At 45.8% G+C, this 25,310-nt stretch overlaps 1 protein-coding gene across 4 annotated transcripts in view; it reads left to right on the forward strand.

Moving 5' to 3' along the window:
* LOC142999399 (ecto-NOX disulfide-thiol exchanger 2-like) overlaps positions 1-25,310 on the forward strand; it is a 131,415-nt gene extending 106,105 nt beyond the window's left edge. For all 4 annotated transcript variants that reach the window (XM_076148938.1, XM_076148937.1, XM_076148939.1 and 1 more), the window contains 11 exons: positions 49-255; positions 1,818-2,051; positions 3,436-3,648; positions 8,174-8,280; positions 11,417-11,537; positions 13,819-13,997; positions 15,495-15,635; positions 18,608-18,664; positions 19,524-19,629; positions 21,848-21,933; positions 24,893-25,310. In XM_076148938.1, the coding sequence (XP_076005053.1) occupies positions 49-255; positions 1,818-2,051; positions 3,436-3,648; positions 8,174-8,280; positions 11,417-11,537; positions 13,819-13,997; positions 15,495-15,635; positions 18,608-18,664; positions 19,524-19,629; positions 21,848-21,933; positions 24,893-25,024 (1,583 nt within the window). In that variant the 3' untranslated portion in view covers positions 25,025-25,310. The remainder of the gene's footprint in view (positions 1-48; positions 256-1,817; positions 2,052-3,435; positions 3,649-8,173; positions 8,281-11,416; positions 11,538-13,818; positions 13,998-15,494; positions 15,636-18,607; positions 18,665-19,523; positions 19,630-21,847; positions 21,934-24,892) is intronic.

Consider the following 25,310-nt stretch of genomic DNA (forward strand, 5'->3'; position numbering starts at 1 on the left):
TTGTCGACCAACTATAAATCCCAGTCTTTGTCGGGCTACTTTTAACAGACCTCCCTCCTCCTGCCACGAGAGACCGCCCCCCTGGGTGCAAGACGGTGTTTGTTGGGGGTCTGCCAGAGAATGCCACTGAGCAGCTCATCGTGGAGGTTTTTGGCCAGTGTGGGGAAATCGTTGCCATCCGCAAGAGCAAGAAGAACTTCTGCCATATCAGATTTGCTGAGGAGTTCACTGTGGACAAGGCTCTCTTTCTGTCTGGTAAGCTGCTTTAACACTAAAACCACTGTCTCGCATTTTGTAAGGGCATTCATTGGGCATTGTTAGGGGTCCTTGTAGTTGATTAGAATGCTATCAGTGAATCTGCCACTCAGATATTGCGTTCTAGTGCCTCTGACAAACAGTGAAATATACCGTTATGAAGTGGAGAAAACATCTCTACATGCCACGTGACACCATTTTATGGATTCTTATTTATCTCCATTTTCTCAGCAGTTCATAGAGCCCAACTGTGTTAAATCTCGCTGCACACTGCTAGTCATACATTCTGACTTTTGAAAAGTGTGTGTGTGTGTGTGTCTGTGTGTCTGTGTCTTTGAAAGAGAGATTCTCTGACTTCCTCTGCCCCCTTTGTTGCACTGAGACTGAGATAGGAGCAGTATGCCATATATGATATTAGCCAGATGACGGGGCTTTGTTGTTCTTCCATAAATAATAACCCACACACAGATACACTTCCTGTGCTTTTATAGTGCCCGACAGCAACGCAGACTCCATCAGCATCACCACACCGAGATCGACCTATCCGCGTCTTCTCTGTGCATCATTATACTGCCCTGATCCCCATACTCCCTCTGATCGTTTGGACCAATCAAATCACATAACGGGCGTGATTCCACTTCAAATCCAGAAACAGCCATTACTGCAAATTAAGCAGAGGATGTAAAGTGGGGATGAGAGGGAAGTAGTGATGATAAAACAGGGGATATTGCAGTCATCCATAACAGCAGTAATGGTACTCATGTGTTGACAAAAGGAAACGTGCCTTTGGTACTCAAATACGTATACGACTTAGATAGAGGATCCAGTTGGCAAGGGAGGCGACACCATCGGTAAATAAAGGTGAAAACAGGTAGACCAAAACAAATGGTTTATTAAGTAGCTTGTTTTATTACCTGTCCAGCGGTTTAAAGAAAGTTTATAGTAGGGGAGGTGTTTGATGCTGAAGAGGGACTCATTATTGGGCAAACAACAAGCTGCTTTCTATTGTGTAGTTTTTCAGGCTCCCGTTTCCATCCTTTACTGCCACTACAGCCCACTAGAAACATGTTTATGTTTGCATCATGATAATACGCAGAGAAATGAGCACAGTTTGAGAATAGTGTAGCACTCATAGGTTTGAGTGGGACATGTGAAGTGGATTGCACTCGCTGAGGCATCCTGGTGGCATGGTCATAGTGGACTGTGACGTCCTCCAGAGTCTGAATCAGGAGAGTGGGGTTTAACACTCATCACCTTCTCTCTCTCTCTCTCTCTCTCTCTCTCTCTCCTAAAAAGACAAAATGATAAAAATGTTGGGGACATTTTCCTCATCAGCACACTGTGAAAAAGGCACATCAAACTGTGTCTTGACGGATCATTTTATGTATGTATTCCACTTCAAATGTACGTTTTCCACTCCTAAAACCTTATGTATGAAGATGAAAATGCTGAACCGTCCTTTTATAAATGCGCCGCATAAATGATTTTGACTTGACTTGACTCGCCCCTTCTGTTCGTCCATCTCATTTCTTTTTTATATTCCACCACAATTGCCTCCTCAGGGTACCGTGTCCGTTTGGGCTCCAGCACCGACAAAAAAGACACGGGTCGCCTCCACGTGGACTACGCACAGGCCAGAGACGACCTCTACGAGTGGGAGTGTCGACAGCGCATGTTCGCCAGAGAAGAGAGGCACCGGCGCAAGATTGAAGAGGATCGCCTCAGGCCGCCCTCCCCTCCCCCCATAGTCCACTACTCAGAGCACGAGTGTAGCCAGCTGGGAGACAAGATCAAAGGTTGGTTGATGTCGATCGTACATGTACTATGACACAATGCATTTAAAATACAATATGATGCACAACAGCAGGGACCCTATCAATATTCCTCATGTAAGTAGTAAAGTAGGGCCATGCCAGGGATTGCAGGGTTTGTCAATGATTGGAGCAGCTGAACTGACCATTTAGATCTATGATATAAGGTTGAGGGAATTTATTTTTAAAAGCCTTGTGCTTTCTGATCTTCCCCGCTCTCTTCTTCACTGTGCTTTTTTTCTTCTCTGTTGTCATTTCCCATTTTCTCAATGCCGTCCTGTTTGTGAATAAACTTGTTTCACTAATGAGCAGTGACACATCCAGGTCTAAATCATACTTACGTGACAGCAAAATGCCCGACTTTCCTCCCGCCATCTGTTTGTGTCTTTTTCCGTTCTGCCCTTACTCGTTCTGAACTCACTCAGAAATGGCTTATATTAAACTGGTTCAGCGTTAATGAGCCGATCCGAGTCGACACCCTGTAGTTTGGGTGGAACCCTGAGAACGGGCGTTATGCAAAATCAGGTGGGAAAGACCTATTACCAGCTGGGAGACGAGGTGGCATATAAAGACCATGCAAGTGTTTATCTACTTCACAGCAAGCTGTTCATGCCCGTCGTCCGCCATTCCTGATCAATGTGAACACAATCTATCGATGTTTGGTGTGCAGCTGTGGTCAAACCGTTCACACCAGAGAGCCAAAAATTGTGATATTAGCCACTGTATGTTGGTTTTGTTTGTGGGTTCTCGCACAGATTTTGATCAATCCTACTGAGCATCAGGTTTGAGGCTATATGTTACGGATTTAGGTTTAATCTATCCTAGATTTTCCACCCAGAAGACAAAATGAGGTCTATCTAGAACCGGTTACCTTTTCCTATAAATGCCTCTCCTCCTCTGTCCCTCAGGTGTCATTGAGGTTTGTGAAACCGCTCTTTGTTACCAAGTACATATGACAGTTTTCTCCATGTTTCATCTTTTCCTTTTCATCTGCCACTACAATTGTCTCTTTGTTCCCTTGTCCTTGTTCTCTTCACTTTGCTGAGGATTTATTCTTTTTTTTTCCCAGTATGACCTTGGTTAAATTGACCCTGACTTCTGTACTTTCCTCCCCATCACAGAAAAATACACTTGTTGCTATCCTTTTTTCAATTTGTTCCAATTGATACTACACTAAGCTCTTTTGGTTACATTTCCCTATCATGAATTATGGCTAATTTATATTCACTTTTCGTATATTTAGCTCATCAGCTGTTGCTTTCAACACCACCAAGTGTTTTAGGACTTTTGACACAATGCTTTATTTAACTACTCTCCTGTGAAGAGCCTGACACTTGAATTCTCCACCTCATCTCTTCCCGTTGCACAGATGACGGCAAGTTCGCTGAAGCAGTGCGCGTCCTCTTCACCTGGTTGGAACGAGGTGAAGTCAACCGCAGGAACGCCAACAACTTCTACTCCATGATCCAGTCCTCTAACAGCCACATCCGCCGACTAATGAGTGAGAAATCTCAGCACGAGAAGGAGGTGGAGGAGGCAAAAGACAAGTTCAAGATCGCCTTAGCCGGAATACTGGGCCAATGTGAGTCTATATATACACACTTACACATCTATAGATGTTGATGGGAATACACAGTATAAAGTCATGTTTGTATGAATTCAGCATTGCTTACACTGGGAGAGTAAAGGCCAAATTATACTTCAGAACGGTTGCAGACACGGGCAGTAGCGGACAGAACCGATTGCATGGTCAGCAGCAATCGTCTGTGCCCTGCGTACACTACATTTTAATGTCTGCTGGGTGGGTGCGATCCACAAAGTCCCTGATATCCACTGTAGGGTCATGGAAAGCTGAAGCCGATCTTGGATTTGATCGCAAACAGGGCGATCTCTTACAAACACACAAACCTGTTCACACTCTCAGCAAATGTAGTTTCCAATTCACCTAACCTGAATGCTTTGACTGTGGGAGCGTCCCGTGCTCCGGTCTCCTGTCCCACTGCAAAGACAGTTTCATCATCATCATCGAGTCTCCCTGCAGGGAGGACCAGCAGAGCATGGGGGAGAAAACATAATATGTCCCAAGTGTTTAATGAAGCCAGAGGCGCAGCCAGGCGGCATGGCTGCTTATACCGTTTTTCCACTTCTACGTCTGCCTGCATACATTTCCAACCCCTCCCACAGTCTTATGCATATCCAGTCGGTGCTTTCCACGTGCGACTCCACACCGCGTGGGTGGTTCATGGACATCTGCACCGACATCGACTGATGTAACCAGCTGATGAAATCTTAATGTTATGTAGACACGGAAAGTAAAATTTGGCCTTAACTCAGTTCACCACCACTTATTACACTTGGCATGCTTCTTCTTGTGTTGTATACGTCCGTTACTGGTTCAGTGTAAGTTTCTCATGGTAGAACTGTACACACAATGCAATACAGTTTACAACCATTTACAGCGGAATATGAGACCAGGTCACAGACAACACAGTTGTGGCTGGAGCACTGATTGACATTCAAAAGTAAGTACAATATTGTTCACAACCCCCTACGCACTCTCACAAAATGCAAATGCCATCGCAGTAAACACACTATATATGATGCATTTAAACTTCAATAGGGTCATGGAGGTCCCCGTGCTTGTTAGTTTGTTGTTGGGGGCCCAGCATAAAGGTAAGTGTTGTACTCGAAAGCAGTCTGCAGCACCGTTTGTGATTCAGTGTCCTGCTCCTTAATGCCTATACTACACATGGATGAAGTGAAAGCAGTAGAATGTTATTAAGTTGGCCTCCATTTGGAAATAGTCAGAAGCCCAACACATTTGTTTCATGTTGGACAGTCGAGGCTAAAGCTATAAATGCCTTATTAGATCCTTTTAAAGTGATGAAAGGCCAAAGGCAATATCGACTGCCCTTGCTGCTTTGTCTTTACTGCCCGCAGCACTTTGTCTGCAGGTCTCACACCAACATGGAGTATGTGCATGTTAAGTAGAAGGTAAACATTCTGAACACAGAGTCCCTTTTTTGTTTATGAGAAAAGAAACTAAGTGTAGAAGGTTATAGAGGTTTGTGTGTGTGTGTGTGTGTGTGTGTGTGTGTGTGTGTGTGTGTGACAGCGAGAGAGACTTGTCTTTGTATTAGTCATCCCCCGCATAACAGCACAAACATACACTTAATCAGGAACCCTCCTTAACCATCTTGCATTGCCGCTTTTACTGATGATAGCGCAAAGAATTGATTTGTGCAGCGGTTTTATTTGTCTCACTTGAAAACAATCTTCTCCAAATAAGTAAAATAGAAATATTAGGGTAGAGAATGAGACTTTGACTCTTGAAGGTTGTTTTATCAAGCAAATATTGTTTGGACCACCCGTCTCTGTTGCTTTCCTCATCATCTTTCTTTAGAGTCCACCTGTTCAATTGTAGAGTTTGAGTTCATGACGTGATCTATTAATGAAGGTCAGATATCAGCAAAATGCGCGCACACACACACACTCTCACCACCATAAACTCTTGCAGCCCTAAGAGTCTGTCCATGTCCTTTCCTCTCTTCTCTGCCTTCACCATCGATCTGCTCCATCAAATTACAGGGTTCTCGGAAGATGCTATTGATCCTTGTACTGTTCTCTCTCAGCACTCTGCAAACACACATACACACTTAGTTGGTGGACTTATTGACTCCACCTGTGTACATTAGGGCTTCAGGGATATACTGAGCACCCATGGAGTCTGTGACTACCCACATCACACGAGATAGATGTTTCCAGAAAAATGAAAGGCTGGGCTGTGGTTTGGAACATCCCCAGTTATGAACATTTATTGGATGAGCACAGACACACGATCCATCAATGGGAATGCCCAATCCCAGAGTGATGGGGAATCATTGTACCTCTAAAATCCTTACTCAGCATTCTGTAACTGCTAGGCTTAGAAACAAATAAGAGATCAGATCTAATTAAAATCCCATGTGTTGTAGAAAATGGATTGGATTGTAAGTTAAAAAGTCTTTTTATATCACATATCTGCAGACTGTGACATAGTAATCAATATCTATAAGTAATCTAATAATCAATTCCTGACTCAAACAGTTGTTGCAGCATCTGATAGGGAGCAATGAACTACTGTACTATACCCATTTAACTTACATACCAAACAGTAGAAGGTATGCTGCCCCATTTCAGGTCCATCTGCCTAATAACAGATGTACCACGGGAGTTAATGAGATTAGATTCAAGGAACTGTGGTCGGATTTTGGGGATAAATTATTCATAGTGGCTCTGGAAGGAGATAATTGGATCTAACACTATGTCATTTGAGGCCAAATTAGTACATGTAGGATCAGCTGGGAAATAAGTGATATTACCTGTTGGCATTCCATTGAGGAACATCCCAAGGATAATAATGCAGCTTAATGAGAGCACTGCAAAAGCTAACCCAACAGGGCATCCCGGCAAAAGCACACAATTTGTGCATTTGTGGGACACTTCAGCCTCTGAGTGAGCAAGATGAAGAAATGCATCGTTAGTGAAGCTGCCTGATGCTGTTTGCACGAAGCGGTGGCTCCATTTCTTTACACCGTCACTCAGTCGCACATCATCCTGACATGTGTGAAGGAAAGGTCAAGGGGACAGAAGCATAATGTCGGGTGCATGCCCCAGACTTGATGCCAATCGGTCTTGGTGATGTCATCATCAGAATCGCATGGTGGATAACGAGGATCACAGCAAGCAACAAGGACCCATCTGAGCTAAATCCACTGAGGTCTTCTTGTTTGATCTTTGACCTTCCCACCCTCCAGGTGTTCCATTCCTTGCAAATGATCACGATGTTGGTTGTCAGTAGCAAAAGGCCTCTTCCTGTTGGGTGCGTTACAGTGGCTGGCTGGTCTCTTGGGGTTACACCTGTTTATGGATGAATTGTAAAGTAGAGGTTAGATGACAAGGATACATTGATTTTTCCATTGGATTGCAAATCCATAGGTTACAAGCAAAGGGGAGATTTGGTCGGAGGCCATCAATCTCAGTCTTGCAGCCACAGCTGGACTGGGAAAACTGAAATGTTCCTTCATCAGGTTGTTTTTCGGAGATGAATTACCTGCCAGTGCCGTAGTGCAGCAGCACAGTGGTCAACAGTGGCAGGCATGGGTTATTTTTGGCAACTGCCACTTGTGAACATGTTTTGCTAATGTTCCCTCATTAAATAAAGGTTACAGAAGTCAATAGCAGCAGAGTATCAGTGTTAATGGGGGACAAGGCCCTGTTCTAAATCAAAGTGATACTTTTCTTTTTCCTTTTTGCTTTCACACAACTCCACGTTTTTCGAGAAATTATGACCAAACTAGGTCATTGACATTGTTTGTTTGTCTTTTGTCGGTTATAGCTCTGCTGCTTTTTGTGTTCACTTACCAGATCTGTCTATTCAATGGACCCTAATGGGCACAGAAAACAATCCAGGGAACGCACTGAAAAGCACTGAAAGGCTATAGAAGTCACATGTTTAAAGTTATTTTTCATGGCTCTCTATCCTACCGCAACTTCTCCGTGGTTTCACACATCAGTTTGCTGCTCTGCACTATGTCACCTCATGTGATGTAGCTGAGAGAATGTGGTGAAGATGTGCAAGTGCCAGATTTTCAAAGGAAAAATACCTTAGCACCGTTACCACCAGCATGAAACTGTTCTTTTTGGGAATCAACATCCATAAGGGTCCATTCAAAGGCATACGGACCTGGTAAGCAAATTTGCAACTATCTCCAACAATGCTCCAACAAATGATGCAACTGACCTCACTGAAAGTCGTTACATTTTGTAAAATTGGATTATCGTTTCAAGTCTAAGTATTTATTTATCAAAATCAATGTCGGAATTGTTTGACCAATGGTTTTCGAGATGATGCATTAGCATCTGCTGGTAAGTTGATCACACACCAACAGAAACACTCTATATACACACACACACACACACACACACACACACACACACACACAGGTAAATATAGTACATCCCTAGTTGACTCCACTTTCTCACTCCTCTGCTCCTTCCCACCCGCCCTGTCTTTCTCTCTCTCTGTCTCTGGATGGTCTCTGGTCCTTCCCTGCGTCCTACCACAGTTGAGCAGATTGTCTCTGTATTCCAAGCTGCTTCCAAACAAAAGGCATGGGACCATTTCTCCAAAGCTCAGCGCAAGAACCTGGACATTTGGCGAAAACAAGCAGAGGTTGGTACTCTCTGATTTCACTCCTTTGATCACTTTTCTCATTGAAAATTAGTCTTTATCCCATTTTGTCCTATAATTTGACCCCCATTTAATTTGTGTTCCTCCTCAGAGGTCTTGATTTTTCTATTGATATAATATTTTGAGCCTACACTGTAAAAGGCATAGAGAGGGCATTTTAAAACTAGGTTGAGGATCAGGAGTGAAGACTCTTTTCACAGTACAGTAAGTACTTTTTTTTTAAATAAGCTAGGTTGCAGCATTAGTGCCTGCCCAGAGATGCACACAGGCCCTTCCTCCTCCCCTCCCTTCATCACTGTCCTCCCCCATGAAGGGATACAAGCTGCTGGGTGAGTGTTCCATGTCTAAAGGTGTCCAGGACACAGGTAACTCTGTACAACATTGACCTGCCTCATTACTCGTTGTGTTTATTCGGATACACAGAACTAATCTCCGGGTTGTTTGAGTTGAAAATGTTGCGTTCAATAGTTTGAGACACTGAAGCGTGTTTTTTTTGCCATTCACTGTTTTCTCATCTTTTTCTGTCCGCCTGAATGGTGCATTAATTAGCATAATTGTGTGTGTGTGTGTACAGTATATAATGGAGGGTTGTGGGGTGTGGCACAGTCATGGGTCTAATGGACCATATGTGATCGTATTTGATCGGTAAGTTTCTTTGATCATGAGTCCAAAAACACACAGCTAATTAATGCTGTAATTAATCATCGACCCTCTGAAACTATTTGAAAAACTTCTTTGAAGGTAGGTGTCGGTCCACGTCATCGGAGAAACATGAAAAGACCAACATGAACAAACACAAAACGTTTCCATTTGAACGGCAGCTGGTGGGAGAACGCGAGTGTCGTGCGTGTCTTACACACACTCGTCATTCCAAGTGCTCACTGGAACAATGTGCATCACAATAATGGATGGTGTGCCTGCGTTGGTAGCTTGTGTGGCGGCCTCTTTCACACCCACTTGAGCAAGTAGGAAGACGGCTGGTACGTGCTTATGTGAGAACGCTTGAGTAAATGCCTCAATGTGTGACTTTAGTAATACCACCTTACTATTTTCATAAATGTTCCATTGCAACAGTATTCACACGAAACTGCAAAGGTGCTCATTTAAATAACACTAACTTATCGTTTTGACATAATCCATCTTCATCCCATTAAAGAAAAATCTCTTCTGGCTTTTTTATACTTTACAACAGCCATGAGAATAGAGTTTAGTGCTATTCGATATACCAGCCGTGTGTGTGTGTGTGTGTGTGTGTGTGTGTGTGTGTGTGTGTGTGTGTGTGTGTGTGTGTGTGTGTGTGTGTGTGTGTGTGTGTGTGTGTGTGTGTGTGTGTGTGTGTGTGTGTGTGTGTGTGTGTGTGTGTGTGTGTGTGTGAGAGATCTGAGTCATCTCCATCTATCCAGGTTTTAAAAAACGTTTGCACACTAGGGAATTATCTCAGCAGCAGCTACTTTAGGTAAGACCACACACAAATTGTCAAAGTTTAACCCTGGTAAAAAGAAGGAAAACATCAACCCTGGTAAAAGTTAGAATCCCATTTTTAAAAGAAATACAGTACATGCCATTTAAGATGACAGAGGGTGCAAACAGATTGACTGCAACAGTGGATACTTGTAAGATATTTTACTGATCATACTCCTTTGTGTATAATCGTTTGCGGCCATTTTAAATCTCAAACGCCACGGTGGCGTTTGCATAGGCAGGTAAGTGCAGTTGCCAAGGGCCAGTTGATCGTCACGAAGGCAGCCAGTCTCACTCTTGGTCGTGTTGTTGTACATTCAGTGTGAATCTCCAGCAGGCCAGCTGCAGCTCCCAGGCTTCAATGAGACGGCGTGTGCTCGTGTGTGTCGGTGTTTAGTGCGCACGTGGGTGGGGTGTATGCAAGAGTGAGGGGGATACGCAGGGCTCGCTCCACTCTGGGATGTGTGTGTGCTGTCTACCTGGTTGACCTCTGCCGTGTGCTCAGGTTGATGAAGTCGGTTTCCAGATGGTTGCAAGTTTCTTTACTCCTGAGAGTTCTTCACAGTCTGTGGTGTTTTCAACAGAGCCCTTTCTGTATGTCTGTATTCAGTGGTGGTTTGTGGACTTGCTTGTTTCTAAGTGAGATACTTACACACTTACTTGAGAACAAGTGTTTGAAAATGATAGATTTTGAGATGAGAAATGTCCCTTGTTAAACACACAGGTCCAACCCACATCTCACTGTAGGTCGTCTGTTTGGATCGCTTGCCACAGTGCAGCATTTTACCCCCCGACGGTCAACTGTATCAGTCTGTGTCTCTTTACAGAACATTTAGCTGTGCTCCCAATTCTCCTGCTCCGTTAGCTGCAGGGCGGCACTGTGGAGCAGGGAGACACACAGAGCGCCACTGTGGCCACAACATCTACTCCCATCAGGGAGCAAAAGCATGAATGCTATTAGAAAACCCAACACAAACACAAATTCTGAAAGGCATGATGTCATGGTGTAGTGTAAGCATGGAGCGTGTCATCTATCATAAGGATTTTGCTTCTTTAGACTCAAGACGTGGACGGTTTGGTTTAATTTCCAGCCAGTCCAATTCAGAGACTTGACCTTAATCCCTTAACCATTTAAAAGCTGCTACTGGTTCTGGTGTCCAGATTGCTGCAGCCCAGTAATCGTTTCCGTTGGCGTTGGCGTTGGTGAGAAGAAACAGAGCGATGGCATTTTGCGCTGCCACAGCTGGACTTTCCAGATGTTCACACGTAGACACGTAGAATAGGAGAGAGGTGTGAACCTAGCTCAGATTCGAGACAAGTATTGAAACTCATCTCATGCTTTGTTGTTCTGAATCGATACACACCAGTCACGCCTAACCTTCTGCCGCCGCGATGCTGTGTTGTTTTTGTCAGGGGCTGCGGCTTGCGTTGCGCAGTAGCTGCATTAAATGTGCTGTCATGTCTGGCTCTACTGCATGTGACAGAGAAAGAGACCACCCTCCATCTTTTTTCATCTACACTATGGAGTAAGGAGGTCCTACATTCATTAGTGTTTCTTCGGGATGAACCTGCTGTGTAGTTCATCACCTGCTGCAGGGTGCATCACCCCCAGAGTCTTTGCTGTTTTGACCCGCCTCGCTTTACATTGTGTTTACAGGAGATCAGAAACATGCATAACGAGCAGTTGATGGGCATCAGGAGGGAGGAAGAAATGGAAATGTCGGACGATGACATGGAGGACGCCCCCGCTCTCGACTGCAAGGACTCGGAGGACTCAGGTATGCATATGCATGCGCGGCAGGGACGACGTGTTGAGCGTTCGACACCTCTTTCAAAATGACAGCGCAGAGATTGATCCAGATCTCCCGAGGTAGAACACAGAGAATGTTAAATAAGTGGCGTTTGACTGGGATGACAGTAATCATGCACAGGCATCTGACAAGCGTCTGACAACGCCACATGAATAAAAAAACACCCTCCAAGTACATCAAGATGTCGACACCACGCAGGGGTTACCGAGCTGATGTTGAACATAACTGCCAAATTAGATGCTCCCTTGCGGATGTGACCACGTGCCTGTGTGTGTGTGTGTGTGTGTGTGTGTGTGTGCGCACAGCCGCCAGAGCTCTAAGGGGCGACAATATCCCGTTCCTACACAAAGGAGAAAAACAAACCATGCCACTGTTATATACCAGCATTATAATATCCCTTAACATTCATCAGCAGTCGCCAGGGCAACGTTCTGCACAGCACGTGGGGTCATATGATTTTCTGTGTTGTTCCAATCTGCTTGTTTCTTTCCCCTTTCCTTTTAATCGTTCCGATCTCTGGCATTTGCAGATATGACAGCTTCTCTGATCAACATGCAAATGTATGTAAATATAGTCATTAGCGCAGCCTCTTCTCTATGGCAACCCTGCTATTTAGATATTCTAATTAGCATCGCTGTCAGAGATCTGTCATTTAGTTTGATGCTACAGTATTGGCTGAGGTGACAGGTGTAAACTCCTTGGTATTTGTGTTAACCTGCCTTCCTTTTGCTCAGTAACCTTTCAGCAAAGGGCCGTGTTTACACGTCAGCCCAAACACCTGCGTTACATCTGCAGCCACTTAAAAAAGTTAATTGATTCCACTCGTCCTCTCACACGGTTCCACAATCGAAAGCGGGCGTGTGTGCGCTCCTGTGTATGGACACACACACAGCAATGTTTTTTTTTGGTCGATAGCGCTGCCTGTTATGTAACACAACGGTAATTGCTCCGAATCTCACCAAGCGGTTGACAACCCCTCACACCAAGATGATGAGACTTTGTGATCAATACCCCTCTCACCCCAAAACCTTCATTCTGCCGAGAGGAAAATACACGCGCACACGCACACGCACACCCACACACACACACACGCACACACAGACACATACAGCAAGAGTTCATTAGTACTGCCAATGGTCTCTCATGATAGACTGCAGGCAGCACTCGTGAACACCCACACAAAATCTAAGCAGACAAGCGCTCATGCACACACACACACACACACACACACACACACACACACACACACACACACACACACACACACACACACACACACGACAGGCGTTATCTCCGCAGTCCAGTCGGTGTGTTGCACTTTCCCAAGGCGCTTTCCCTCAAGGCCCACAGGAGAGCAGAGCTGATGAATCAGGATAGCTCTCCAGCTGAGTAGGTCTCATACAGCAACACCCACCGTCTTCTCTGTTTGTTTAATAGGTCAGGTCAGATGTCCAGGAGGTGTCCAGTCAAAGCAGCACCGTGGGATTATTACAGGTTTCACTCCAGTGTGCACGGTGCTGCCATACAAGACTGTTGGATCTCCAGATGTGGCAAATAAGTGACTGATACCCACTGTGTGACATCAATTTACCTTTGTAGGGTAGGAATGGGTGTATGCAGAGTTGCAGCTATGGGGCCCCTTAATGCTGTTTAGGTTACAGGAGACATAAATCAAGTAGACAGCTGTCAGTCTGACTCCACTCTCTCACTATCATGCCCGGAAATTGCCTACCTTTCCTCAGTACTTCTCATAAGTACTGTGTCTGTTCAACCTTACCGTCCGTATACGTACTTCCTCCAGATACCGAGATCTCAATAGACCACCAGTCACACTCCTTAAGTCCATCCTTCCACCCTGCACAGCGGACGATCATCATTCATTCATTCATGAAATAACTAATACGCTCTGTGCTCGGCTGTCACTGCGGCGTTTCGGTGACAGATCCCCCGTTCACTTAGCTTCTTATGAATGGGAGCGAGCAGAGTGGTGACGAGGAGGTGGAGTGACGTTCACGTGAATGAATGTGCTTACACCTGGATACTTGTGACAAAGATTCAGTCACAACGCGAGACAAGCGGGACAGCGATCTGATCACAGTGTGCTCCGTGAGCCTTTATACCTTTATTAACACATGACCTCATTATCGAGACATTATCGAGGAGGACAGGTGTTGATGCAAGGCCCAGGTGGGGGGGACGGGACGTGCAAATGAGTTGAAAGCTGTAATAAACACCATGTCCCCTGTAGGTGTATCCCAAGCAGAAGCCTTAAAGGAGGAGAATGATTCCCTGCGCTGCCAGCTGGACGCCTACAGGAACGAACTGGAACTCCTGAAACAGGAACAGGGGAAGAATCAACCGATGCGGAGCGAGGAGGACCACGCACAGCTCAGCTTCCTACAGCAGGCTCTGCAAGGCATGCAGAAGGTAGCGTGTGTGTGTGTGCGTGCGTGTGTGTGTGTGTGTGTGTGTCCACGAGCACATCTCCTGACAGTTATATTAAAAACAAAGGCTATTTTAGGTTTCCGTATTGAATGAAAGACACCACAGACATATGATTTTGACGTAGAACTTTGAAGGAAGTCGTGAGGGAAGGAGTGAGTGTGTGCAGCAGTCTGCAGCAGGAACAAAAAGCAAAATAATCTGGTTCTATTCTGGTTTAGTGAAACCTTATACATTAATATCACCTGTGGAATGGATATTTCTTTGAATTGGAGCGTTGTTTGTATCGGGCAAACAGTCAAACATTTGGCAAATACAAGGCTGTTAGAATAAAGAATGGTCCTTGAAAATATGTCTGGAACATCATATTTGCCCGTAATTGTTACCTCCAACCCTCAATTTCCGAGTTAAACCCCCCCAGCTTTTATGCCTGTGAGGCATTTGTGCACAAAGCTGAGTCATGGTAAAAGCTTTCCAAATGGGAAAAGCGTACGTTTCTAATCCTCTGATGTTTCAATGTCTTCAAACCTTAAAAGCCATATTAACCATTAGGGTACAGGCTGACTGACAGATTTTCCAAGTAAAGAAACGGCACAAACCTCGTCATATTCAAAAAGGCCTCAATTTACCTTTTGAATTTGGAATACAGAATTGATTCGTTCTCTCATTTGTCAAGTGGCCCTATCAGGTAGCTGTCACAGGCAATGGAAATTATGATCGATTCATGTCTAGAAGAAGAGAATCCATTAAGGCCCCGCTGTTCATTTTGCCTTGCAGAGAGTAATTACCTTTCCAACATACGTCTCTCTTGGTGTGTTTATGAAAAGATTAGCTGAATGGATTAAATGAAATGGAAGACGCTGAAATTGGAAACCTCTCATTGCCCGAGTCAGCGCGCTGTACATCACTGCCACACAAACGTCCATGAAATACTATCACCATGTAATTGCAGCCTGTTTCCTCTTTGTGAATTACGGTGCATGTGACTGTTGGAACACAAAAGCACCGCTGTGCTGATGAGAAACGCTTTCATGCCCACACCCTCGCAGAGCGTCTCTCTTGTGAAACGAGCACAGTGGGGGTGAATCCTTTCTTTTGGTGTTAAGAAAAAAAAAATCACTTCAGAGGGCAATTTGTTGATTAATAGCTTTTTACGGATCAAAGCTTTGTCAAAAACAATGCTAGCATCACCCAAAGAGATGACAAACCCAATTAAGGATCATTTTCTCCTTTTTGTCCTATGTGCAATTTTGTTTTTCTTGCAAATGATTTGGTAAATTACTTTTCTCAGACGAATAAGAGGTTGGAATGCAATCAAACGTGTTTTTTTTTCACTCGGGAAATGTTTTAATTAGCACCTTTTAACAAGTAGCTGTGTTATGCAAGTGATGTCAGCACGCTCTCCTGTCAGAACCACTGAGATTCAAATGAATTGTTGATATCAGTGAATTCATCACCTGTCCCGCTGTTCTCGTCTCACAGCAACTGTTAAAGATGAGGGAAGAATTGAAACAGCGGGAGGCCGAGCTGGAGAAGAGCACGGAGGACAAACTGCAGCTCAAGAACCAAGTGCTGAACCTGAAGGAAGGACTCCAGAACCTGCAGGACACACACTTACTACAGGTTGGTTTGAGCAAAGGAGCTCTGAAGGCTGCTTGTGTTTTATGAGGAATGTAGTTTGGGGGCAACTCTTTGTTTTGAAGTAAACCGTATGTGATTTGCACTTTAATCAGAGAAAAATGAGCTTCGGATGAGTTTTAACGCATGGAAGACACCGGAGAGATATCTCATCATAAACACAACGAAGGAACGCGCCGGTTATAACATATCGCGAAGATTAGTTATTGATTAGAAATAGTCTTGAACTGATTTTCAAAGCTCGTCAGATGTCCCAGATTAGTTACTCGGCTGCATGTTTCTCTTATCAACATTGCAGGAGTGCGAGTCGACCGCAGCGAACAGATCAGTCCTCGCTTCAATCTGTGTTCTGCTGTTTCCTCTCAGGCGTCTTAATTCATTCTTTAAACGCACACTCCAACACACACTTTCTCATTTCCCCAATGAAATGTGGATATTACAGCTTTGAAGCTTTAAGTGGGGCGCTAAAGTGATATTTATGATCGCCCTAAATGTTGCTTTTACTCTTGCAGAACAGTATGTTCCACCAGATATATTTACAAGTCGCAATCGCCATGAAGGACTCTTCGCCGTCTTTTTACCGAATGCAGCATTTTGAATCACTTCAGAAGGTTCCCATTGAAAGCTGTTCCATCACTGGTGTACTGGCGATACTATAATATCTTTGTTTCACTTCACTTTCCCCTGTAGGTCTATGTCTAATTCACCCAGAAGTTCATGAACCCACTGTCGTTCCGGGCCTCATCACACAAACTAAACGCAACTCAACTCCACTTTGTACTCGTCCAACAATCGGGACATTTTTCTCAATAATGTTTTTCTATTTCATTCCCCATTTGGAAACGCACCGAGCAAGGCCGACCCTCATTCAAAGTGCTTCTTTCTTTGGCGAGGCAAGGACTCTTCATCTGCAGCTTGGGTTTTTCTTTCACATTGACCGCTCGTGCTCTGTCCTTTCCTGAACATTCTGTACCCGTTGCTACAGCAGCACAGGCACCACAGTGACACAGGCTCATCCAGGCAGGCAGGTGGTTGTCAGTGTGAACGCAGAGGGCGATGTTGTGACCTTGCGTACAAATGTGATTTCTGTCTCTGCATGCATTGACGCCAGCGTTCCCTCCTCGCTCCGTGGATGAGCCTTAACCATTTTTTTTCAAGTTCAATCAATACCTTTTATTGAGTGGCCCATTCCTGCCCATGTTCCAGGCGCACACACACACACACACACACACACACACACACACACAAATACAAATACAAATACACTCATTTAATGATGAGCCACAATTGTATTAACAAGGACAAACAGCACCACCGCAAAGGCCCGGGCTTGTGGCTTGGATGCCGGCAAGTCCTTGTCTCTACACTAGCGACTCCTACTGGCCGTTCAGGCACCTGCAAGGAGGAGGGCCGGCTCTCAGCCTCCCACACCATACAGTTAACATTATCAGGACACCGTATCTGGAAACAGTTAATGCAATTTGTAAATGGGGGCTGTGTGTCTTCTTCTATTGGTTTCACACTCTCAGCTAACAAGCTAAGCAAATTAGACTCGTATTTTCTTGACTTTCAGCCAACCTGTTCCTTTGGTCACCGTCATGTAATTTAAAATTCGGTCCTGCTCTTCATTGCTCCCTCCTGAAATCCAGTTATTCATAAGTTCCAATCTCAATTCCCCCCCCCGCCCCCCTCACTGAGAGTCGCTGTGCTAATGTAAAGGAATGGTGCTGTCTAATCGCTGGTCACGTCAGCAGTTATATTACATTACATTACAATACAATCATTTGGCAGACGCTTTTATCCAAAGCGACTTACATTACATTACCACCCTTCGCAGAGGGGGGAGCAATTTAGGGTTCGGTACCTTGCTCAGGGGCACCTCGGCAGGGACTCGAAACGGTAACCCTCCGGTTACCAAGTGGAAGCTCTACCCACTGAGCTACTGCCTCCCCGTTACCGTCATCTATCTCAACATCACACACTCGTAATTGATCAAAACGAGCTTCTCACCCCTTTTTCAGAGAAATGTCTTTTTCCCCCCAATCGTAACTAATGTCACTGTAACTCATTTGGTCCAGCTGCATTCACCTCTGGTGCACGGCTACACACACGCATCGATTTCTCAAGTTTCATGGATCATTTTTCTCAGTTAGGCGTGTCGTGTTTTACTAATGTTTCAGGTGTTATCCCCCTTTCCCAGTATTCAAATTCTAATGTTTGTTAATGTTCCTTCTGGCTCAGTATAATGAGCGGAAGAGCTGTCATTAAGATGAGGCGCAGGTTCAATCGTCTATTAAATTGGATGATTATAATACAAAGGCAAACCATGTGGGGAGCGTGCTCCATGTGTTTCTCCACGCCGGAGCTGTGTGACAGAGTTGTCAATACGCGGCGTAGTGCTGATGACTTTGATTAGAATGTCGCACAGCACTGAAATGTGTCCCCGCAACAGAGGGTCGAGGGAAATATGGTGATTAAATCCTGCATATGGGCAATCATGAATCATCAGAGGCAGTCTCATTAACAGCAGAAAGAGAAATCAATTTTAGGGGGGGCTTTCTGGGTAGATTAGTGGGCATTGAGGAGTGATTTGTCATGGCGACGAGATCTGCGTGCGCCACCGCTTCGGCCTCACTCGTCCGATCACTGTCACCGAGCTGCCACTTCACGTTTCTGCATCGCACAAGTGCAGCTCATTATACTATTACCACCATTAGCGTCACAAGCCACACACACTCTCTACGTGTCTTTGTGTGGTCTGACTAAGATGAAACAAAAGGAAAAAGCCTGAGCATTGTTAAAAATGATATCTATGCTGCTATTTGTGTGGGTGTGGGTGCGCCTGTGTGTGTGTGTGTGTGTGTGTGTGTGTTTGTTTCCCGGCTCAGCAGTCTGACTACATTTGCACTTTCTTTGTTTCTCATCGACTTTCCCTCATATGCTTCTATACACTGCAGCTAGAGAAGTCGAGGAAGGACGACAGAGGCAGCGAGGAGAGCGCCAATCAAACCAATGTAAGTGTAAAAGGCTGAGCCCTCTCCGCTCCTCTCCAAATGTTTGTTGTCTTTTTTTTTTCTCCTGCTAAGGTCTCCCTTCGTCTTCCTCGTCTGACTTCCCTCCCTAACCCCTCCAGTGACATGACAGATCATTACAGGCCAATCCAGTTCACAGCGTCTGTATTTGTCATTGAATAAATCACCCAGACACAACTGGGCTACAAAATAAAGAATCTGGCACCCACACAAACACGCACACACGCGCACGCATAACAACCACAAGCGCTATTGACTATTGCGTGGCCTGGAGGAGACGCATAAGTCAAAATCACTTTGCACTTGTGCATGCATACACACAGACGCACACTCGCCGGGTGTCGGGGACAGATTGCAAACAGAAAAAGGGCCAGCAGCCATTCTGCGAAAGGAGAGAAAATGCTACACACATTATTATGTAGCGCAAGAAGCATACAAAGAGGCTCCCCTTGTTCCTCGCGACTTTCGCTGGCACCTGTCAAAGTCCTGACCCACAATGCTTGATCAGTTTCCTACTCTCGCCGCCTGTGTGTGTGTGGGTGGGTTTGACATGCACTTCGTCCTTCTTTCTGGAAGAGCTGCCGGCGGAATCCTCTCTCTCCTCATTATGCGTATTCTATTTGTCTCTCTGGATTGTGTTGTTGTTGTTGTTGTTGTCATCGAAGTGCCTACACTCCACTGCTTTGTGTTTATTTTTAATTGTGTTCCATGGATCCACTCAAATTTGGACTTCTGTTTTGCAGGAGTCGGCGTAAACAGTGGCGGCGGTTTTATCTCATTTAACTGTGTGTGTGTGTGTGTGTGTGTGTGTGTGTGTGTGTGTGTCTGCTTGTGTGTTCAGGAAGCTCCCGTGTCCTCCGTGGTGTCCTGCAGTCAGGAGAAGGAAGCTCCTCCAGAGAAGAGTCCACAGAGTCCCGTTCACTCTGAGAGGGAAGCGCTGCTCGTCGGTACGCTGACACAACTGACGCCTCCGTCGCCTCATCCTGCTTTAATATTCGTCCGTGTGGTATTCAGATCTACACACTGATGCACGAAGGTCACTCTGAAATTAAAAAAATGCAGACGGTAGCTTCCGTAGAGCAGTGACTCTCTATAGGTGGCGCCATTTGCCTAGGATTCCCAGCAGACGGCGCAAATAACAAAATGGGAGAGGAAACCTGAAGTCACAGTGTGTGGTTGTTCTGCCTTCCTGAGATCCTGTTGTTACACAAATGAGAAAGTAAGAATATGAGGAGGAGGATTCCTGGATCGCAGCAGGTTTGGAACCTCGTCTCCTGCAGGTGCTTTTGTTATTTTATTAACATCACACCAATCTTATACAAAACCTTTGGCTCAGAAGCATGAAAGTTAAGTTTCTGTTTCTCATCACACAGACTCGTTAACTCGGCGCATGTGTGTAGATCAGAGCACCGTCTGCTCGGAGCTTTGTTGAGTCTACGCTGTGTCAGAGTAAATCAGAATGTGGATCTTCAAAAAGAGCTGTGCCATTCGTCTGTAGGTCCTTTATTCCGACATTCCAATAGTTCCAAAAACGTCCCATTTGACCAAAAAGCCCGACCTGCAAGTTTAAAAACAAAGGCCCATTGCTGCAAAAATACAATATACTATACACTTTTTAGTATTTGCAGAGTTTCAAGCACTTAATGAACTGAATAAGCGTTTCCCAGCTCCTGATTTCCTCTCCCAGGGCAAAAGAACGCGGTGCAGGGTCCTACTTCCTTTTGCAGTTGAGGTTGCTGCCAGTGTGACAGCTGATTGTTCCTTGGATTTTGTTTGTTGTCTATAACACAATTCGTAATGTATTTTCCTAGATTTGAAGGAAATGTAGTTTAGTGGCCATAGTTTTTGAAATCCGTGAGCATGTGTTTACTTTATATGTATATTTAAATGTATCTTTACACCTTGTAGACTTTTCCACTGCTCTTGAGTTTGCAGGTCTAATTATTACATTATGGAAATTCTAACCTAGAAATCACACATCCACCTGATGAGGTGAACATGCAACACATCAGGTCTCAGTAATAACACTGATAAAATATGCAAGCATAAATAGATTTCTGATACTGAAACAGTGGAGGAGTGCTGCTGCTGCAAGTGAGGGAGTTGAAGTATCTTGAAAGTTCTTGTTCACTGGTGAGGAGCGGGAAACTGACTGTCAAGGCGGAGTTGTAGCTGAGCCAGAAGGAGAAGCACTCAAATTACTTATTAGTCTAAATTTCCAGTATCACCTTTCTGGATTGAGATGAAGAGCTTGCACTGAAAGGAACCAGAGAATACGGTGTAGCGGTAAGCCTCCTCTAGGAAGGTTTTACCATCCACCTCCAGCTGGGGAGAGACCAAGGGACAGACCCAGAATATGCTGAAGGGATGAAATGTCCTATCTGCCCTGGGAGTCTCGGAATTGGATGTGGCTGCAGGCAAAGATCTACTGCTACTCACATACTAGTTTGAACATGCATGTATGAATGCTCCAAGTATGAGCTTTGCTACTCTTATGTCATCAGTCTCCACACTAACACACACTCACAGTGGATCCATGTTGTTACAGCACACGTCCATACTGGTGATCACCTCTATTAGCTGTGAGCGTCAGACACAGATTGCCCTCCAGCAGTTAAATTCATGAAAATAAAACGACATGAAATTCCACTTTGTACTAGATCTGAATGCACCATTGGACTCCACAAATCAGCCTCTCATTTGTTGTCATTGGAGCAGCTCCAGGCTGCCACATTGTTTGTGTGCAAGTATCGACTAAGCTCCCGCAGGTGGCAGGAACACAGTCTCTGAGTCGCATTTTGCTCTTGTCATCGCAAGTGATAGCGATTTTCTTCCTCCGGCGTTTCAACCAGTGGAAAACTAGGTGCCGTTAGCAGCACAGGTGTTTGTTTCAGCTCTCCCTTGTTGGTCTATTGCCGGTTAGCAAACAATGGTGGAGGATTATGTTTGTGGTGGCCCTATCAGTGAAGTGGCAGCAGATGGGAGAGAAAACAGCATCAAAGCTGTGATTAAGCACTCTGTCTGTTCTGTCTAGAGCCACAATATACAAGAGAATCCAGACAGTCAGGTGTTGCGTCACGCTTTCATGTTTGACAGGTGACTGAAAGTGATAACGGATGCACTGTATGTCTTTACATTACCTTCCCTCTGCTCGTTCTTCCCCAGGGATTATTTCGACGTTCCTTCACGTTCACCCATTTGGAGCCAGCATCGAGTACATCTGCTCCTACCTGCAGCGCCTGGATACCAAGGTAACCAGCACACCGGAATGAAGACTCTTAAGACTGCACAAGCCGCTACATACAAATCCAGAGCAGCTTTTGCAGAAACTGACACTCTACAGTCATTTCCTATCGACAGGCAGACACACAAACACACGCACACATGGAAACACACAAGCGTGGTGTGTCAGTTCTTCGGAGAGAGCCGGCGTATGGGTGCGCGCTATGCCAGGGTCCTGCTGTGCACTTCTTACAGCCTTTGACACAGGCAGCACTCGCTGATGCTTTGACAACCCATTTCCCAGGAAATGGATTCACTTAGTCTGCGAGTGAAGCCAGAGCGTTTTAAATCAACATTAAATTCCCCAAAAGGAGGAAATAGAATGTAGAGTTTTTGCTGATATATGCTGTATACTCTGGGGCAAAATAGCATTTGGTCACAAGAAGATGAGGAGTCCAGTTTGTGTTGAAATACTTTCAAACGTATGCACAGACTGGTCTCCTGCTCCACTCACACACATGACGACACTATCTCACTCATATCTGCTTTGTTGTGTGATTTCCCTTGATGTTGGAGCATATTGATGCAAGATCCTTCATTCTGACACTATAAGCCAAACACCTTCCCAAATCCCCACACACCCTTAGATTCTGGCCCGTCTGAAGCCATTTTATCCCCAATCCGTGGCGGTTGTTATCACTCTTCACCGCCTCATTCGCAGGGACACACTTGGAAAATGGCAATTTTCAGCGTAACCTCGGCAAAGTTACAGTAAGACCAGCTTTTGAAGTCACTTACGAGAGGCTCCACAATAACGGGAGCGGTCTGTGAAACCTTCTCGCTGTCAAGTCACGCTGAGTCACACAGCATACAGACGCGCTCAGCTCTCCACAACCTTAAAATTGCGACCACCCGCACTTCCTCTTCATTTAGATAAACAAATTTGTCATCTACAAAAACTTAATAATTACCAAATCGGCAAGGTTTGGCCCAAGAAATGAGTGTGAATATGCCCATCATCACCCTGACTCACGCTCACACACGCAAGGAACAGAAGTGTAAGATCTCCCTCAGGTTTGTCTAATGTGCGTGCGGGTGTGTGTGCGTGTGCGTGTGTGTGTGCGCGTCTGATCACCCACACATCTCTGCCTGTGTGCGTCTGAGTTTGCCTGTGCATCTGTTGTTCCCACACCAACTCTCCACAGCACACATCAAACAGCCCACAGTTTTGTCAATACCGCCGACTAGACACGCTCACAACCGGCCTCATCCTCCCTGCTTATCAACGGGCTCCACACACGACGCCATTGTCTGCGGCGACACGCCACTCGCATCTCCACGCCGGCCCGTTAATACGTCGCGACACCTCCGCGGGGCTCGGCACAATCTGGTGGCGGGTCGCCCACACCGGCCTCGACAATAGAGTTTGGCACCGTGTCACCTCAGGCTTCTTACCCACTCTTGTACCTCAGCCCAACGCGACGTGTGTGTGCGTGCCTGTGTGTGTGCGTGCCTGTGTGTGTGCGTGCCTGTGTGTGTGCGTGCCTGTGTGTGTGCGCGTGCCTCTAACTATGCACTTCTAGGTTTGCTTACGCGGTGATTCTCTGGGGGTGTGATGTGTGGTGAGTGAATATGTTGCGAGTGTGACTACGTTTAGAGGAGTGAGAGGAGGTGCGGCGACGATGGAAGTGTGAGCGTGGCGACAAAGTGTGGTGTTTCCACGTGGAGGGCACTCTGTTCTTTTTGTTCCTTTCCCTCATTTGTAAGATGAGGAGCCTTCAGGAGGGCGTTTAAGGTGCTGCATCTTAGAGTAGCCCTCCCAAGTCCGCAGAGCTATCACTTTAAACGGCCGGTTTCCACTCAGTGTGCATGGTGGTGCGGCAACAATAGATAGAGGGCGCAGATTTGGTGGTAAAGCATAGGGAAGATTTTAAACTAGGGCCCTAGATGAAAAGAAGAACACGGAAATTGTATAATGTGTCCACTTTAGGCTTTGTCGACTTCACTTATATGTAGTGGACCAATTTGCAGTGTGTCTGCAGCAAAATAAGCAGAGCCCCGAGTCCCCAGAGGGATTATGTCATCGGGATTATACATCCCAACAGGCCAGGGAACGTCTCGGGAACCGCCAGGAAACTTTGATGAGCGTTCTGCCTCCACAATGCGGATCAGATGTGAAAATGGACAGACTGTTCAATCTAACTGCACACACACACATACACACACACACACAGCTTAGAAGTTGGAAGGTGTCTCAGTATATTTTACAGTATCTATTCCTCCTTCTCCGCCAACTTTAGGTGAGCCATAAGCACTTGGAGGAGGGAGTGAGACGGAGTTACAGGCTGCAGCTTGGCGTTGAGGCCTGCTTCCATATGAGACCGTATATGGAACTGTGCTCATCAGCAGCCACATTAGTGCTCGTGCGTTCTTGTTAGCAGGTGTTAAATTGTCCTCAGTTGTCATCCAGGCGATCCTTAACGCCCCTTCAGACACGCAAACGCAAAGAGGTGGCCTGTCTCTTGGCGATGGTCCGAGTGTGTCTGAGCTATAAACAGCACAGACGCTCTCATATCTCAGATGTGTGTTTACAGCTCTCCTTTTCCTCACGTGCTGTGTGTCTCTGCAGCTGGCCGGAGTTGCGTCATGCGGAACTGGAAAAGCCCGAGACAGATGTGATGGCTTTTTTTCCTCTGTTTCGTTTAAAGTTGAGCAGACAAAGCTGTTCCTCCGTTTCCTGCTGGAGTCGACCCAAACCTTCATGGTTGCCGCGTCTGTGTGTTATTTTCATAAAGATGAAACTTTTTTCCGACCGGTTGCTCTGTGAAACCGGCCGCGTCTCCGACTCTTTCAACTGGCAGATGCTGGTGGCAAAGGTTCGGCTGGCGGCGACCGGCGTTCTCTACTGCGTGTGATTCCATCATCGTAAATGCATGCTGTATCTAATCATAGCCTGCTGTGTGTGTTTATGTGTGTGTGTGCCCACAGATTAACCCAGGCGAGGTGGAGGCCCTGCTCTCCCGGCTTCCCTGCACCTTCAGGCAGGAGCTGACCGGGGTGGGAGCCAGCCTGGAAAAACGCTGGAACTTCTGCGGCTTCCAGGGAATCAAGAGCACGTAGACTCTGCGCAGCAGGAGGACGAGACGGCGGGCGGGCAGATCGACGCGCAAAACCACGAAGGAGGGAAACCGTCTGAAGCCCACATCAGTCGGACACAGCGGACTGCACCCCATTTTACAAGGACACTGAAAAATTCAGCGACGATCTCGGGATCAGGAAGGAATCTTGCCTGAGCATTTCAGGAAGCCGGCGGAGGCGGCAGAGGCGTTAGCGCAGCTTTACCATGGTTACAAGAGAGCCGACGTCAAACCGCAGCAAAGCCTCGACGAGCTCCTCAGTCTCCAAA

Source organism: Genypterus blacodes, unplaced genomic scaffold, assembly GCF_046128005.1.
Source record: "Genypterus blacodes isolate CSIRO-AG114 ecotype Tasmania unplaced genomic scaffold, CSIRO-AGI_Gbla_v1 ptg000044l_1, whole genome shotgun sequence".
NCBI lineage: Eukaryota > Metazoa > Chordata > Actinopteri > Ophidiiformes > Ophidiidae > Genypterus > Genypterus blacodes.